This window comes from Hemiscyllium ocellatum, chromosome 11 (genome assembly GCF_020745735.1).
Source record: "Hemiscyllium ocellatum isolate sHemOce1 chromosome 11, sHemOce1.pat.X.cur, whole genome shotgun sequence".
NCBI classification, from domain to species: Eukaryota; Metazoa; Chordata; class Chondrichthyes; order Orectolobiformes; family Hemiscylliidae; genus Hemiscyllium; species Hemiscyllium ocellatum.
Window position 1 is genome coordinate 36011786 of NC_083411.1, and position 18119 is coordinate 36029904.

Sequence of the window (18119 nt, forward strand, 5' to 3'; positions counted from 1 at the left end):
CAGGCAGCATCCTGGTAAACCTCTTCTGCAACCTTTCCAAAGCCTCCATATCCTTCTTGTAATGTGGTAACCAGAACTGAATGCAATACTCTAAGTGTAGTCTAACCAAAGTGTTATAAACTTGCAATGTAATATTTTGACTCTTGTACTCAATTCTCCAACCAATAAAGGTAAGCATGCCATACACCTAATGTTGCATGAAGAGTTAATTAGCAGAGGACTGGTGAGTAGGCTAGATGCCCTATATGGTAGCATGGTGGCTCAGTGGTTAGCAGTACAGCCTCACATCACCAGGTACCTAGGTTCAATTCCAACCTCAGGCGACTGTCTGTGTGGAGTTTGCACATTCTCCCCGTGTCAGCGTAGGTTTCCTCCGGGTGCTCCGGTTTCCTCCCACAGTCCAAAGATGCACAGGTTAGGTGAATTGACCATGCTAAATTGCCCATAGTGTCAGGTGCAATAGTCAGAGGGAAGTAGGTCTGGGTGGGTTAGTCTTCAGAGGATCGGTGTGGACTTGTTGGGCCAAAGAGCCTGTTTCCACACTGTAGGGAATCTAATCTAACCATACCTGCAAGGGTCCAGAAGTTTTGCCTTTGGGAGCTGATAGCTAAGGCATGAATACCAAAGTACAATACTCAAGAATCTGAAGGTAGTTCTTCAAGAAGTTCAATCGCCTTGAACAAGTACCCATGATTACTGGATGCATCTCCAAATGTCAAGTACAACAAAGAGCACCACCATTACTCACTTTCCAATAATTTCTATCAGTCAGGACTCATATCCAATATAAGAGAATCTCCAATTCTCTCAGTGCAGAATATACTACGACTAGAATGCCTTGGCAAAGATTGTTTGTTGTTTGCCACAGAGTTTACATCTCCATTCTGTCAATCCCTCAGTATAGGCTGTCTGCTCTGTATGTACACATTTGAGTTCATTTTTGATAAATGAAAATAATAAGACCAAATTTAATAAATCAAAGCAAATTTAAATAAAGGGCACTATAGCTTAATTCAGATTTTCATAGGAAAATTAGGGAACTTTAAATTAAGATATCACTGGAGGGGATACTGCCGCACTCCACTGCCTGGGGTACCCGCCGGGCACATGAAGCTTCAAGTGTGCAATGTGTGCTCCCTCTCTAACAATGTCCAGGGATTGACGTAATAACAGAATGTAACAAGTTTAAAAAAAGGGAAGGAATGGGAGTTGGTTTACAATTTGAAGGTGTTGAACTCAATATTAAGTCCAGAAGGCTCTAAAGTGCCCAGTCTGAAAATGAGATGTTGTTCCTCCAGTTTGCTCTGTGATTCACTGGAACATTGCAGCATGCCAAGGACAGACAAGTGAATAGGATGCTGTGTTAAAATGACTGGCTACAAGGAGGTCAGGGTTATGCTTGCACACAGACTGGAAGCATTCAGCTAAGCAGTTACCCAAACTGTGTGTGGTTTCTCCAATCTAGAATAGATCACATTGGGTGCAGCGAATACAATCCACAAGATTGGAGGAGGTACACGTGAAATGCTGCTTCACCTGGAAAGACTGTTTAGACCCTTGGATGGTGAGCAGGGAGGAGGCGAAGGGGCAAATGTTGCATTTTCTGTGGTTACACAGGAAGGTGCTGTTGGAAGGGGGGTGGTTGGTGTTGGATGACGTAGAATAGACTAGGATGGCCGGAGGGAATGATCCCTGTGAAATACAGGTAGCCTTCTTCATGCTTCCCATTGCATCTAATTTACACACTGCAGATGTTATAACCATAATATGTACCATAAACATTGCCTTAAGCCTATTCCTTTTAGATTTCAGTGAGGTACATACTAATCAGACAGTGGAGGAACACAAAGAGGGTGATTATGATAGCACAGCATTGTCTCTTAATTTCAAACTCTCAGTCACCAGTTCAGATTCTGACGTTGCTTACATGCTACTGATATACAGAGTCATAGAGATGTACAGCACGGAATCAGATCCTTTGATCTAACTTATCCATGTCGACCAGATATCCCAACCCAATCAAGTCTCACCTGCCTGCACCTGGCCCATATCCCTCCAAATCCTTCTGATTCATATACCCATTCAAATTACTTTTAAATGTTGCAATTGTACTAGCCTCCACCATTTCCTCTGGCAGCTCATTCCATACATGTACCAGCTTCTGCGTGAACAAGTTGCCCCTTAGGTCTCTTTTATATCATTGCCCTCTCACCTTAAACCTATGCTCTCTAGTTCTGGACTCCCCCACCCCAGGGAAGAGACTTTGTCTCTTTGTCCAATCCATGCCCCTCATGATTTTATAAGCTTCTATAAGGTTACCTCTCAGCCTCCGATGCTCCAGGGTAAACAGCCCCAGCCTATTCAACCTCTCCCTATAGCTCATTTTTTCCAACTCTGGCAATATCCTTGTAATTCTTTTCTGAACCTTTTCAAGTTTCACAACATCCTTCAGATAGAAAGGAGACCAGAATTGCATGTAATATTATAAAGGTGGCCTAATCAACATCCTGTACAGCTGCAACATGACCTCCCAACTCCTGTACACAATACTCTGACCAATAAAGGAAAGTATACCAAATGCCTTCTTCACTATCCTATTTACCTTCAACTCCACTTTCAAGGAGCTATGAATCTGCACTTCAAGGTCTCTTTGTTCAGCAACACTCCATAGGACCTTACCATTAAGTGTATAAGTCCTGCTAAGATTTGCTTTCCCAAAATGCAGCACCTCACATTTATCTAAATTAAACTCCATCTGCCACTTGTCAGCCCATTGGCCCATCTGATCAAAATCCTGTTGTAATCTGAGGTAACCCTCTTCGCTGTCTACTACACCTCCAACTTTGGTGTCAACTATACCTCTTGTGGTCACATTCAAATCATTTATATAAATGATGAAAGGTAATGGACCCGCACTGATCCTTGTGGCACTCCACTGGTCACAGGCTTCCAGTCTGAAAAACAACCCTCCACCATCACTCTCTGTCTTCTATCTTTGAGCCAGTTCTGTATCCAAATGGCTAGTTCACCCTGTATTCCATGAGATCTAACCTTGCTAACCAGTGTCCGATGGGGAACCCTGTTGAATGCCTTACTGAAGTCCATATAGATCATGTCCACAACACTGTCCTCATCAATCTTCTTTTATACATCTTCAAAAAAACTCAATCAAGTTTGTGAGATATGATTTCCTATGCACAAAGCTTAGAGGCTAGAATAGAGGTCTTAAACATGATCAAACACTGGGCACAGATAGGTTACAATTAGGGCAGAAAGCAAGCTTTACTGCAGAGTGAAGTTGCATCTGGATTAAACAACAGCAGTTACTAGAAAGGGATTATTCAGAGGTTTCCTCTGGGTATTCTGGTTTCCTCCTACAATCCAAAGATGGGCAGGCCAGGTGAATAACCCATACTGTTAGGTGCATTAGTCAGGGGTAAAGAAAGGGTGAAGGAATGGGTCTGGGTGGGTTGCTCTTCAGAGGGTCACTGTGGACTTGTTGGGCTGAATGACCTTTTTCCAAACTGTAGGGTATCTAATTTAATCTAAAAAGGTCTCTATTGTTGTGGATTACAGGAAAATATTAATAGGTATGCAAACCAAATGCTTGATACATTGGGAAGTCAGCCAGAGAGCCTGTGGTCAATGCTAATGAGCAGAGAGGTATCCTGGACCAACTTGCACAGTGTTGGCACAAAGCTTGACGCTGATCCTTCCCATGTTAGAAATGATAGCCAATTTCATTCATTCACTAAAGAACCCTTCACCAAAATACCATCTGATGGTCAGTCTTGTCTCTATAGTACAAACAGTAGCATCTGAACACCTGACTGCTGTCATCCAGTGATCTGCTTTCCAACAGATGACTAGAACTGCTGAGGTGTCACTAAGGAAGTTTGCTCTCCTCTCCCAAGAATAAACCATTCCTCCACTCACCCCTTGCACTCTGCCAGTGTTCTTGCTGTTGCCTGTCAGGCAGCCAGCCCAGAATGATGCTGTTCGTGCTGAAATGGTGGAATCCAAAGATGGGCCTTTTCGCCACAAAGCTTCTCCTGAAAGTCCTGCCAAGTATTCCTGCAATCTGTCCCATTGTATGTCAGCAGCCCTCCACCAGCCAGGATGCAGCATGGTGTAAGGAGGACTAGCATAAAGAATCATGTATGAAGGGAGGAACTGGGAATGAATACATGGGAATGACTGGCTCACTTTTATTTGCAATATGATATGATACTACTTAAAGAAAATTATGTTGACTATCTATTTCAATAGACTTTACATGTTTTATTAAGGTCAAGTGGATGCTGTGTTGATCAGTGACAGAGGAAAGGCAATGTATGGGAGAGTAGGTAAACGATGAATTGGGCTTGTAGTTATTAGTGTAGCCCTTGAATGAGTTATTCACAGACAGCTCTGGTTGAAAGGAGCTATCTAAGTTGCCTCCTTCTCCTCCTCCTTTTCTCTGATGGTTTTCCTGCTCTTCAGCTTTTGTCACATGGCTAGTGATAGCAGCTGGAAACACACAGTTAGACAGTATCTGAGGAGCAGGAGAGCCAACGTTTCAAGCATAAGCTTGAGCATCAGGCATTCCTGATGAAGAGCTTATGCTCGAAACATTGACTCTACTGCTCCTCAGATACTGCCTGACTGGTTGTGCTTTTCCAGCACCATACGTTTTGACTCTGATTTCCAGCATCTGCAGTCCTCACTTTCTCCTGGTGATAGCAGCAACCCACTATTGATGATGCAGCTATACCACTTATTTCGCACTATTTCAAACCTTGACATCTGCATGAAGAGTTGACAACTTCTGCAGGATTCTTCCAGAGTGATTCAGTAGTGTAAGCATTGTTTTAGTATGACTTTGCAATAGAGTCATCACCCATATAGTCAGTGGATAGCTGTTGGTGCTTAGTAGCAACTCTTTGGTTTGCTGTAGTGCCTCAAAAGCTACAGGCATAGCAAACTGTTAAAGAACAAAGGCATTATGACTGCTGCCCAGATACCATGTGACCTGCATGATGCATCGCCCATGGACATACACTGAAGGAACTGAATTCCTTCCAGTTCTGTTATAGGGCACAGTTGGCATCTAGCACCTGCAAAATAACATGGCTTCTATATTATTTCATGATGTGGTGGTGCCAATGTTGGACTGGTGTGGACAAAGTTAAAAATCATACAACACCAGGTTAGAGTCAAACACATTTATTTGGAAGTACAAGCTCCTTCATCAGGTAGCTAGCTCTGAAACCTGGTACTTCCAAATACACCTGGTGGACTATAACCTGGTGTTGTGTGATTTTTAACTATATTATTTTATGGCACCACCAATTTATGCTCACAATGCTAATGAAGTCACTGCTCACCTCAACTTTTTGACTCTGACAACAGAGAACGAATTACAATCAGCTTCTGCTGTAGGGAGCGCCTCTGTGGTCCTTATACAAAAGCAGAACTCCAAGACATTGCATGCAACTTCAACTCAGTAAATATCAGACACACAATGTAACTATCACAGATCCCTTCACAGTCAGTGCCAATGTGATTTTTGTCCTGTTCTGAGTCTCTAATTGTGGCTCAAACAGTTTACACATTTCAATGTGTGGACATCCTGATAAAGCAGAGATACTTCATACAATATTGCCCACACAGAATTAAATTAGAAAATGACTCTCTGAACATCCCAGCTTTTCTTCCACTCCTTTTTTTCCCATCAATTTGTCCTGAACTTTGTGGTCTCTTTATTTTCCAAGTTATGCAGTAATCTAAGGCAAAAAGCGACCACTGCACCCATATCCTGAACAAATGATCGTGTAAAAACCTTAAAGTCTGTTAAAACCCTTTCACAACCTTTCATCTGACTCCCTCTAGACTTTGAAAATGGATAGCACTAAAATGCAGGAACTAAAAAAAAAGAAAAGAACCAGTAACTCATCTGTAAGCAGTTAATTATCTTTTTCAATAATGCTATTTAGAAACTTTTTCTCCTCCTGAATGCATGTTCCACTCTTTAAGAGAGGGTGTTAGCTAGAGCACTGAGCTCCAAATGGTAGCACTGACATCAAATCAACATTGTATGCTCACTGACATGATGATCTACCTACTGCATGCGCTCACCAATGTGACGTTCAACACATTTCACCTCAGAAGAATGTGGTGCACCATGGACACCATTTCTGGAGTTTTAAGGACACTTAAAGTCCCTTAAAATGAATGTAAATGAATATATATTTTTCATCCATAGACGCTTTCTTGCACACAGCTCCTCAGTTACCAGCACAGTACCATCATCTACCCGAGGAGGTTGTTCATCAGCAGGACTCAGTGGACAGAAAACTGAAGTGCCGTGTGTTTCGCTGACAGATAGACTCTGAGGCTAATTGTAGTCTTTCAGTTTTTGCCCAACATTGTAACAGCAATTTGGTGGGTGGGAGGTTTTCTTAAGGGTGAAATAAAATAGTCAAAAAATGTTCCTTTTTGGAGCTTATTTCTTGTTCTCACCATAACCAGATAACCACAAACATAGAGGATCCACATTAAAAGTGTCTTACCTTTTTACACATCACCAATTGATGGTCAAATAGGAAGAATGTCCTCTGCTGGTTCCGTCCATAAGGCTGGTAAATCCATGTCATTTCCCCAGAATAAATCAACTCAGAGCTCCTGTCCAGAACATCATCACCCTTAAAATATCAAAAACATCTTATATAACAACTTGCATCTTTCTAACCTTGAGAAGTTATCTAATATTTAAATCTTTTGAAAAGCCTAGAAGCTTTATTACTGTTATCTATTTGATCTAATCAAATTTGACCTTTTTTGACCATTAATACATAAGGAGTAGAAAGCAGATGTAGTTGTAACTGTTTTACTTGTAATGTGAGCTAATATCAGGAAACAAAGATTGAAACTTGATTGGACTATTTATCAAACTATAGCATAAATGGAAAAGCAACCAGCTGTTTTATGACCTTTTGGGAAGTTGGTGACCCAAGGAACAGTGCAGGTACCTAAATTACAGAGCTCAGATTCACCTTGCCTATGTCTTAGATTAGATTCCCAACAGTATGGAAACAGGCCCATCAGCCCAACAAGTCCACACTTCCAAAAAGTAATCCACCCAGACCCATTCACCTACATTTACCCCTGACTTAGCAATTTCCCATGGCCAATTCACCTGACCTGCACACCTTTGGATTGTGGGACGAAACTGGAGTACCTGGAGGAAACCCACACAAACACAGGAGAATGTGCAACCTCCACACAGACAGTCGCCCAAGGGATTGAACCTAGGTCCCTGGCACTGTCAGGCAGCTGTGCTAACCAGTGAGCCATCCTGCCACCCAGTGCCACTCATGTCACGTCCTTGAAATCAGTTCAACCAAAAAGGGGCTGTTTAATTTATCCAATAATTCTTCTCCATCAATCAAGATCATTAAAACATCAGATCATTCTTGTCATTTATGGAAGCTTACTGTGTACAAATTGACTGTCTTGTTTTTCACATTACAACAGAAACTACACTTTAAAAAGTCCTCGGTGATTGTATAGTGTTATGCAATGCCCTTAAGTTACAGCAGTGCTACAAGGGCGGCATGGTGGCACAATGGCACAGTGGTTAGCACTGCTGCCTCACAGCGCCAGAGACTAGGGTTCAATTCCCAACTCAGGCGACTGACGGTGTGGAGTTTGCACGTTCTCCCCGTGTCTGCGTGGGTTTCCTCCGGGTACTCCGGTTTCCTCCCACAGTCCAAAGATGTGTGGGTCAGGTGAATTGGCCATGCTAAATTGCCCGTAGTGTAAGGGGTAAGGGTGGGTTGCGCTTTGGCGGGTTGGTGTGGACTTGTTGGGCCAAAGGGCCTGTTTCCACACTGTAAGTAATCTAAATCTAAAAAAAAGGCTTTGCATTTACATTTTCAGTAGAATTAACATTAAAAAAAACACAAAGAGCCAAAAATTGTGTTCCTCCTGCTCCATTTTTCTTTTGCCCCAACCATACTCCCTACCATAATGCCTTTGACCATAATTGTCCCCATTCCGAGTAGCCACTTCAAGCTACTGAAGCAGGTGACCTGAAACTCACTCACACAGAAGTGCAACTGACCGTGGAGATGTAACAGGGACAAAGCCAGATCTCCCAGATTGTTTACGTGAGACCTGGCTCACAATTTTGTGATGGTCTCAGACTTCCCAGAGTAATCACATATTAGAGAAAGTGAGGACAGCAGATACTGGAGATCAGAGTTGAGAGTGTGTTGCTGGGAAAGCACAGCAGGTCAGGCAGCATCTGAGGAGCAGGAGAATCGTTGTTTTGGGCATAACCTTTATCAGGAATGAGGATTGTGCCCCGTCCACCAGCCTCATTCCTGGTGAAGGGCCTACCCCCACAAACGTCAATTCTCTTGCTCCTTGCATGTTGCCTGATCACATATTAAGGCAACATCACAGCCTTTCTTGTGCCATACTGGACAGTGACAAACTTCCATACAAGAGCTTTTTAGACAATGACAAATCAATCAGGCAGCCACTGGAAACAAAATTCCAATCCTGTTTCATAAATCAGTGCTTTTTCACTATATCTTCAGTTCATGCCGAGTTTAAAAATGTACACGTTTATATATTGCTAATTCAGTTGGGATATAAATCCAAGGCTATTATGCTGAAGCTGCAAGTGTCCCAGCCAATATCTTCAACAATAATGTTCGTTATGATCACCAAGACACAAGGAAACTGCAAGTTCTGGAGGTGTGAAAGGAACTGTGACAGGCTGATCCCTAGTGTCAAAAGATTGTGTTAAATGCGAGGATTAAGAATCATTGCTTTTAGTCTTCAACAGACGTAACTGAAAGAGAGTCTTAAAGGGGTCTAGTAGTTATTCAGGATGTAAATTCAAAACAAAAGAAAGCTGTAAAAAGTTAAAAATGGGGCTGACAATTCTCTATTAGCCAGAATTACTTTTATTCCCCACTGAGTGCAACGAACAAGAATAATCCAGAGCGTGGTTCTAATTTCAAATTCAATTGTAGGAATTGAAGTACAAACTGGAAAAAGGCATGTTTGGAATTAACATAATGGAACATAGTGAGATTAGAGTGGTTTCCAGACTGGTTAACAGAGGCAAAAAAACAACTGGAACAATCCAGGAGGAATTGGATATGGTGGGCTAGGTTTTCACCTTAGAACATTGTAGTGGGAGTTTAGAAATTTGTTGGCTTGGTGTGCCCACTTCTGGACAAAGTGCCTACAGTAAGATTTTTGTTTGAGGATGGCAGATGCTAACTGGAATTAGCCCAGTACCCTAATAAGCTGTTTGGAGGCAGCCACAGGTTTGCTGAGTGCTGACAGGCTGTTTAAAAGACTTGTCTCAGTGCTCAGGGATTTCCTTCTTAGTGTAATTACAGAAGTTAGGTCATCCATGCCTCACCCCTCAAATTCCTTCACACACTCCACATGTCCTATTCATGGGAAACTATGACCTCTCCATGCCCTGATGTGGTCCTCCAACTTCTCCCCTAATTATGTCTACTTCATGAGAGCCCAGGAATCCATTAGTCTGTTGAAACTGCTGTACCCAAAGGAAGCCACTGCATGATTGAGAGCTTTTCCCTTTGAGTAATTGAGAAAATACATCAGTTTTTGTTTACATGAGATAAAGTGGCATAATATGATTGTAGTCTCTGCTATTAATAGTTTAAACATCTGGATTGTTGATATTTTCACAGGGTTGTAGTAAAGGAAATTTTCTTCAAAAGGAAAACATGAAGGCTTGTTTGTTTTCCTTTTCCACACATGCCATTGTTATTAATTGGCTCTGTACAGTGTGTATACTGAGAGAATAAAGACAGAAGTGTCATTGGTTGATATGAAAGGTATGAAAGGCCATTGGGAGTGAGCAAAGTGTATAGGTTGGCATGGAGGATACAAGGAGCAATTAGGGTGGGTGATAGCCACAGGTTGACATAGGGACATAGGAAGACTTTTGAATTTGCCATTCATAAGGTCCCCTCTTCCATGATTCATGAAACCTCTATGTGGCTGTGAATCATGAGTTCTTGAAAAGCTGGCCTGATTCCTTAAAAGTTATGCTGAGCTAAGTCTATCCCCACAAATGAAGCAAGCCAGGAAGGAAATGCAGGGTGCAGACTTGCACCCTTATCTCATGCTGATGAAAATTGAGGGAATCAGGAATCCTGAAATCAGGTCCCACCTATCAGTTTTAAAGATTCACAGCCCCAAATCTGCAAAAGTCCAGCCCAATGACTGGGAGACCATAGGTTTCTACAGTATGATGAGCTAGGCAAGTTGAAAGCCTTTTCTCAATTACACTAAGCTTTCTGATCATCCACTTAAACGATTTGTTCCTTCAAAAATTGGACAAATCATTCCACATATGTCACAATATCAAGTTATCCCCATTCTTTGAGACTTGCTATTGTAATTAATAATTTTATATTTATTTTTCAATTGTGTGCTACATAATTTAAAGTGCAATGTGTCAATTAAGACAATCTTTGAAACTGTGGATCATCTGACATTTTCTTTTGCCAGTTGTAAAGGCAGGCATCAAAATGTACAGGACACGCCCAAATGGGAAAGCTCTTGAGCCGATCAAGCACCTATCTAGTCACCAGGTGGCCACTTCCTGGAACAGTAATGTCCTATTCTGCTTAAAGTTGCTGGCCAGTCAGAGTTTGGCAGACACTGTGAATCACAGTGCCACTTAGAGGCTGAGGGCTGTTCACAGCTCAGTAATGGCAAAGTCCAGGAATAATGCTCACGATAGGTTACTTTTCAGGGATGTCACAGGGTAGAGGATTCTCTTGGATAGGAAGTCATAGTATTGTAGTTATGGGCAATTGGATTGGATTTTATTGGCTACTTCTTGCTAACCATCACTGCCCCAATTACCCCCAGACTGGGATAGATTGAGACACACCACCATCACACAACCCAGCCGAGCCCAGCAGGCAGACTAGTTCACCAGTCAAGAAGACTTACCAGCATTTTCACCATGAAGAGGCCCTTAAATGACAGTTCATTGATCACTTATAAATCCCAATTGGCGGTGGGGTGAGAAAGTGAAGACTGGGCCCTTCTGCATAGAACCTAATTCCTGTGGTGTGCCAAGGCGGTAGGTATCTTCCTGATGCCAAACTGCCTGAATATCTTCCCTCCCACCACCTGCCCTATCACTTCTCAGGAAGAACGTTCTGTCGTGTTTCTTTATGTAACCCTCAACATTACAGTTATGTGAAAATGCTGACTAAAAAACAACAATTGCTTTTAAGCAAAGCTTTCACACCTTTTGGGAGATTTGTATGCTTGAATATTTTCTTTGGTTAAGTAATAAGTCACATAACTTGCAAAATGTAAATAACAGTTTTGTTGTTACAACGGTTAATGTTAGCATACTTTAACAATTTAGACATAAAAACAGCCTGAGATTTTGACTCCATGTAATTTCAAACCCTGTTATTAGTACTAATTTTTGATTTTGTATAGAGTGCAATATTATTTGAGCTTTTAACAGGAATGAAAATTCCCAAATACGGCCATTAATAAATGCCTAAAATGAGAAAAATAGAAACCAAAAAAGCTAATTATGGGATTATTTCCAGACAACTTGTTAGAAGGTTTTGGCATAAAGTTATTTTCTCATCAAAATATAGGAAAGCCTCCCATGAGATAGTGTGGATAGTGTCATGCTTGCACAGTTAGAAATTTTATTGTTTGTTTCTGAGTACAAAGTCTGTTTTAACATACCACTGTTATTTCAAGGTAATTTGTTATTTCAAAAGAAATAATTGAAGCCAAATAATTGAAACTATCATATCTTTAAATATTCAATTAAAGTTTAAATAATGCAGCATAGGATGTATGTTAAATAATTTGAATGTAAATTTATAGGTAAGATATGCAGCTTTGAAAAGATGGCTACACTGTTTGTATGGTGACATAGTTGATACATCTAGAATTAAAGTGATGGAGTATAAGATGTATGCTCCAAGTTCTTTGGGTTTATTTGGGAAAAGTGTAATATATTTGATGTACTACTTAACATGTTTAGATTAGGGCAGTTTACAAAGGAACATAGGACAGATTTCACAATATCTTGGCATTATATTTACCATCAAACGTTTTGCCAAATACTAACTAAATTACTGCTTGCATACGCTCATAAAATTAAAGCCTATTTGCATGCTTACCTGGGCCCATACTCCTGCAATCAAATCTAAACTGCCTTTCCATTACCTTTCTTCGAAGTTGGAAATATTAAACATATTGACATTTAGCTTACCCATATTTCAAATTTTAAGCACTTTAATAATACATTCAGGTTATTCATGGTATTTTTCTGTTCTAATCCCTCAGCCTTGGAAGTTATAGAAATACTCTTTATGTTTATGCCAGTTGGGAGTAAGTGTATACACTGTAGGTATCAGTATAAATGTTTCCTTACATATCTGAAAGGAATGAATGCTTTAAAAAGTCACAAAGATGTTGTTTTCTTTGAAAAGAAGGTAAAGTTACGCCATTCCCAAAGGACCATCTCACTGCTGCTCTCTCATCTGACAGTCATTGTCCACCAGATGAGAGGAGAGGGTGAGGAGGAGAGCCCTTTCTAGTAACCTCACTGGTGTGGTAATTGAATCCATTCTGTTGGCATTACCCTGTTATGCAAACCAGCCGTCCACCAAACTGAGCTAATGGAATTCCCATTTTCTTGATAAATTGGCTGATTATACTTTCTCAGCAGTGCATAAGATTCACACCAGCCTTATCTGTCATTTACCAACTATCAATACTGATTATCAAACCAGTTAAAAATCACACAACACCAGGTTATAGTCCAACAGGTTTAATTGGAAGCACACTGGCTTTCGGAGCGACGCTCCTTCATCAGGTGATTTATCAAATCAAACCTTCTAACATCACTACGCACATACTTACACCACATAGACATTAGTAGTTCAAGCAAATGAGTCACAGCCACTTTCTCAAAGGGAAATAGGTACGGGCAACAAGTACCTGCTGAGAGACCCACATCCCTTAAAAGAATTTTTTTAAGAAAGTACAAGTCCACTAAATGTTATATCAGACAATGATATGAAAATTGGAGGGTTAGGTGTGTTTGAAATTCTTAGCTCTGGACATTAAAGTTACCAAAAGAATTGGTCTCCAAATGAAAACCTGGGGTCTTGAAAGAAACTTGTAAGAATGTTTTGAGGAAGCAGCCACATGCCCTAAACCATGCAAGAACAGCAGGAATGAGAGACTGACATCCTATATCTCAGTAAGCACAAAACTTAAATCAAGAAAAAAAGCAGTGCAATTGTAATGTTCTATAAGTACACAATAAGCTTGAAATTGGGGATGTTTTGCAAGCTTCAACAATAAACTGTGGGTACACCTTGTGGTATAATTACTTTACTGCACTATTTTTAGTGCTTTAAGGTGTTTGTGTTATCGTTGTCTGCACAGTTGTTAATGTGTTTATTTTTAACAGATAATGACTGGTAAAATAAAACAGGAATTAAAGTGAATATGTGAACCAAAGTGCACCAATGGTACTTGGGGAAAAAAAATGAAGCCACTTGGTGTAAGATATGAAGGATTTCTATTTATCAGGAGACTGCAGCATTTAAATCATAAAGGTCATCTGCTTTCCCCCAGGAAGGCTGTAAAAACAATGTGATCACAGTAACAGTTTTAACTGTTCCCATGGCAATCACTGTCAGTTCTGCAAGATCCAAAGCCACAGAGGTAGGACCATCTTTTAATCCCTGTTGTATAAATCATCTAAAGGCTGCTTGTGAAGCTGTAAAAAAAACAAACATCCAAACTAAAAAGATTGCTGTTGCCCTAAATTCATGTCAAAGTACCAAAATGCTCTGAGTGTGAACATTGTAATGATACCTGCACATTCTTCAAATAATTTGCAATTCAGTGTTCAGTTTTCCTGATGCCATACAGACAACATAAGCTGAAACATCAGCCACAAGCTGAAAAAGACAAAATTCTAAAACTAATTTCAAATCGCTTCTTTGCATTAATATACATTTCTCCACAGCTTCATCCTTCCTGTGCAACCTCCTGCAGCTCCAATTCAAATTCTCAATGCACCTCACCCAGCCCTAATTAAATACTGTATTCGGCTCTCAACTCCACTTCCAAAGGCAGAGTTATCTTGATGTCAAACTTTAGGATGCAGTCTCCAGTTCAACCCCGAAGAAAAATCTGTGAGAGGAATTTCATGGTTTCATCACCCTCTCATTGAGAGTGAACTGGTGGGTGGGTGCATAAAATCAGAATGGCATAGTAGTGGTATCATACTCATCACTTATACACCTCTGCCTGGGATTTTGCAAGTTAATACCTACTGAAGAGCCTCTGCAGCCTGCTGGTTGATAATTCACCAGTGATAGGAATGCCCAAGTAACATTGCAACACTCCAGTTGAACCCTACTAAGATGTTAATTGAGATGTGTCTCGTTTGGGAATTACTCCCAACCCACATCTGTGTGGTTGGCTCCATCATCCTCATGAATCTGCCAGAGAGGAGCCTGCCAGACTGACCCAGCAAAAATCTTCTTGTCTTCAGTCGTTTCTACAGCTTCTCTGGGTGATGGGCTACATGTAGTCCCAGTACTGACCATCATTCCCAGTGGCGTTCATGGGATAAGAGGGCTGCTGGCCATCTTATTTTCTCACAGCTCTCTGAGGAGGAATAAAGATAAGTCTAGGTCTCACACTGAGCCACTGAATAGCCTGGTGACCATAAAATCAACACGGGATTAAGGGTTACCAGGTCAGTTATATATGGTTTTTTTTTGGTTAGAAATGCTTTGGGTAGGTTTACCGCCACCAACCTTTCTCAATGGTACTCGATTAGTCTAAGTTATTGACACCAACTGGGAAAAGCTGGCCACAAAATTCTTCCAGCAAAATGAAGACTCAGTCTTCATAAACATAATAGATTTATTATATAGATGGGAGAACTAGTGTCATCACATCTGATTTTTATGACAGCCCTTTACAAGACCTCAGGTTACACATAAAAGTAAGTATACATTACTGTGTACCTATGGAGGCTTTGTAGTAATGTGGAGTTGAACTAGAAAACAACTGGTTAGCTCCTTTCAGGAACAGTACATTATACCCTGATGGGTAGAGCTTATCCCATGATGTCAGCCAATCACTGTCAGGTACTAAGTCCCTTATAGAACCAGCCAAGCTTATCCCCATTTTTGACTTGAGGAAGGGGCTCCACTGCCTCCATACTGCACAGAAGAGGCCCTTTGATCCATCAAATCTGCATCGACATATCTACACTCATCCCATTTTCCAGCACTTGGCCCATAGCCTTGACTGTTATGACATTTCAAGTGTTATCCACATACTTTAAACTTCACTGTAGGGATTCTAAACTTCAAAGTTTTTAAAGTTGTGAGGTTTCCCTCTTTTACTACGATCTTGGTCAGTGCATTCCAGGTTCCCCCCACCCTCAGAGTGAAAAGATTTTTCCTCAAACTAAGGAGAACTGCTGCTACTTAGCCACTTTGTCCATGCCTTCATAAACTTACACACTTCAATCAGATCCCCTCTCAGTCTTCTCTACTCCAAAGAAAACAAACCGAGCTTATCTATGCTCTCTTTATAGCTAATATGCTCCAATCCAGGCAACATCCTGCTAAATCTCTTCTGCACCCCTTCCACTGCAATCCCATCTTTCTTATAGTAAGATGAGCCAAGCTGCACATAGTACTCCAGATATGGCGGCATGGTGGCACAGTGGTTAGCACTGCTGCCTCACAGCGCCAGAGCCCGGGTTCAATTCCCGACTCAGGCGACTGACTGTGTGGAGTTTGCACATTCTCCCCGTGTCTGCGTGGGTTTCCTCCGGGTGCTCCGGTTTCCTCCCACAGTCCAAAGATGTGCAGGTCAGGTGAATTGGCCATGATAAATTGCCCGTAGTGTTAGGTGAAGGGGTAAATGTAGGGGTATGGGTGGGTTACGCTTCGGCGGGTCGGTGTGGACTTGTTGGGCCGAAGGGCCTGTTTCCACACTGTAAGTAATCTAATCTAATATGGCCTATCAAAATTTTGTACAGTGCCAACATAACCTCCCTGCTTTTTTAATCTATTCCTTGACTGATTAAGGCAAGTATCTTACATACCATCTCAATTATGCTCTGAACCTGCCCTGCCGCCTTCAGGGATCTGTGGACAAGCACCCCAAGATCCCACTGTTCCTCTGAACTTCCTAGTGCCCTACCATTCATTGAGTACTCCATTGTCTTGTTACCTCTTCCGAAGTGGATCACCTAATAATTTCTATCTCCTCATCGAACTAACCTGTCAATATCTTCCTGTAACCTGACATCTTGTTCCTCTCAATTAACTACCAATCAATCTTTGTGTCATGTGCAAACTTACTTACATCCCCCCACGTTCTTACCTATAACATTTATATATATCACAAACAATAAGAAACCCAGCACCAATCTCTGTGATATGCCACTGGGCTTGTGCCTGGACAGAAATAGCCTTCTACCACCAACCCCTGTTTTCTATCAGTCAGCCAATTTTGGACTCATCTTACCAAGTTAACCTGGATCCCATGTTTCTAGCTTTAACTAAGAGTGTCCTCTGTGCTGTTTGTCTCTATATGGAGGCAGTGGACCCCTGTCCCACATAAAATGTTGGGATAAGCCTGCCTCCACGTTGGCTGTGGTCTGTAAGGGAGTTAGTACCTGAACGGGTTAGCTGACATCATTAGCTTTTACCCTCTTGATCTGTCTCCATATGTGACCTTGTCAAAGGCTTTACTGAAATCCATGCAAACTACATCAACTACACACCTGGTCACGTCCTCAAAACATTGACCTAAGTTTGTTATGCATGACATCACCTTGATTAAGCCATGCTGACTATCCCTGATCAAACTTTGCCTCTTAAGTGGAGATTAATCCTCTCCTTCAGAATTTTCTGCAATAGATTCCTCACCACTGATATGTGCCTCATGCTCTGTAAAATCCAGCTCTGCCTAATCACAAAATCTGTTTCCTACGCTCGAGATTTTTGTCACTATTAATGGTCTGGATAGTCAAATTTAGATGCTAATCACTAGTTGTGCGAGGAATTGCCTGCCATCAGTTTTTCACCAGTTAAATCATCATGTAATGCTATATTTAATGAACACGTTAAATTTAGACGTTGTATTTAGCTCTTATATCCAATTTACCCTTTCACATACTCCTTTTCATTAGTCCATTTCAAGTGAATAAACAAATTTTTCATACTCATAGTTTCATTCTCACCCTCATCACAAACTAGCATTGTCTCCAGGTCCTGCAGAAGTGATTTGAAGCTTTGTTCAACGAAAGTGGATAGGTGTTTAGAAACATCATCTGAGTAAACCAGAACATCAGAGACTAGATCACTGTATGGTTTCACTCTAACAACTTAAATTTATACTGTACTGACTGATGATATAATGCAGCATTCTATTTGCTTTGATGATTTGTTTGTTTTGCTATTCTATGGTGCGAAGTGATGTAACTTGAGAAGAAACAGCATTAATTTAATGATTCTCACCATTCGAATGAAAATTCTGATTAATATTTTGTTTTAATAGACTGAAATGTGTTTAAAAACTGGAAGAATGGCTGATACTGCAAATCAGAGACAGAAATAGAAATTGCTGGAAAAGCTCAGCAGGCTTGGCAGCATCTGTGGTGAGAAATCAGAGTTAATGTTTCCAGCTGAGTGACCCTTCTCTCAGAATTCGGACAGTTTTGACTCTGACAATGTGTTTGTTATGTTTGGCAGTACAGGCTTGTATTGTGTGATTATGTAAATAATGCTGATAAAAGTGTGTAAAGATTGGCTCCAATTCTATCCTTTAGCAACTGGTTTCTGAAGACTAACTGCAGCAGTGATACAATTGGCACATTCTTTGCCCCTGGGGTTATGGGCCTGCAACATTGTTATAAAGTGTTGGTTTACCAACTCTCTGGGGAGCTTTTCAGGCTGATGTCAAGACATCCGGTTCCTGGCATGTTCAGAGTGGCAATATGACAAGCGATGCATGCTTTGTGCTATTTTATTAAATGAAAA

General features: G+C 41.0%; 1 protein-coding gene across 2 annotated transcripts in view; it reads right to left on the reverse strand.

The window, feature by feature from the left end:
* arhgef9a (Cdc42 guanine nucleotide exchange factor (GEF) 9a) overlaps window positions 1-18119 on the reverse strand; it is a 349853-nt gene that overhangs the window by 69551 nt on the left and 262183 nt on the right. For both annotated transcript variants that reach the window (XM_060832122.1, XM_060832124.1), the window contains exon 11: window positions 6552-6683. In XM_060832122.1, coding sequence (XP_060688105.1) covers window positions 6552-6683 — 132 coding nt within the window. The remainder of the gene's footprint in view (window positions 1-6551; window positions 6684-18119) is intronic.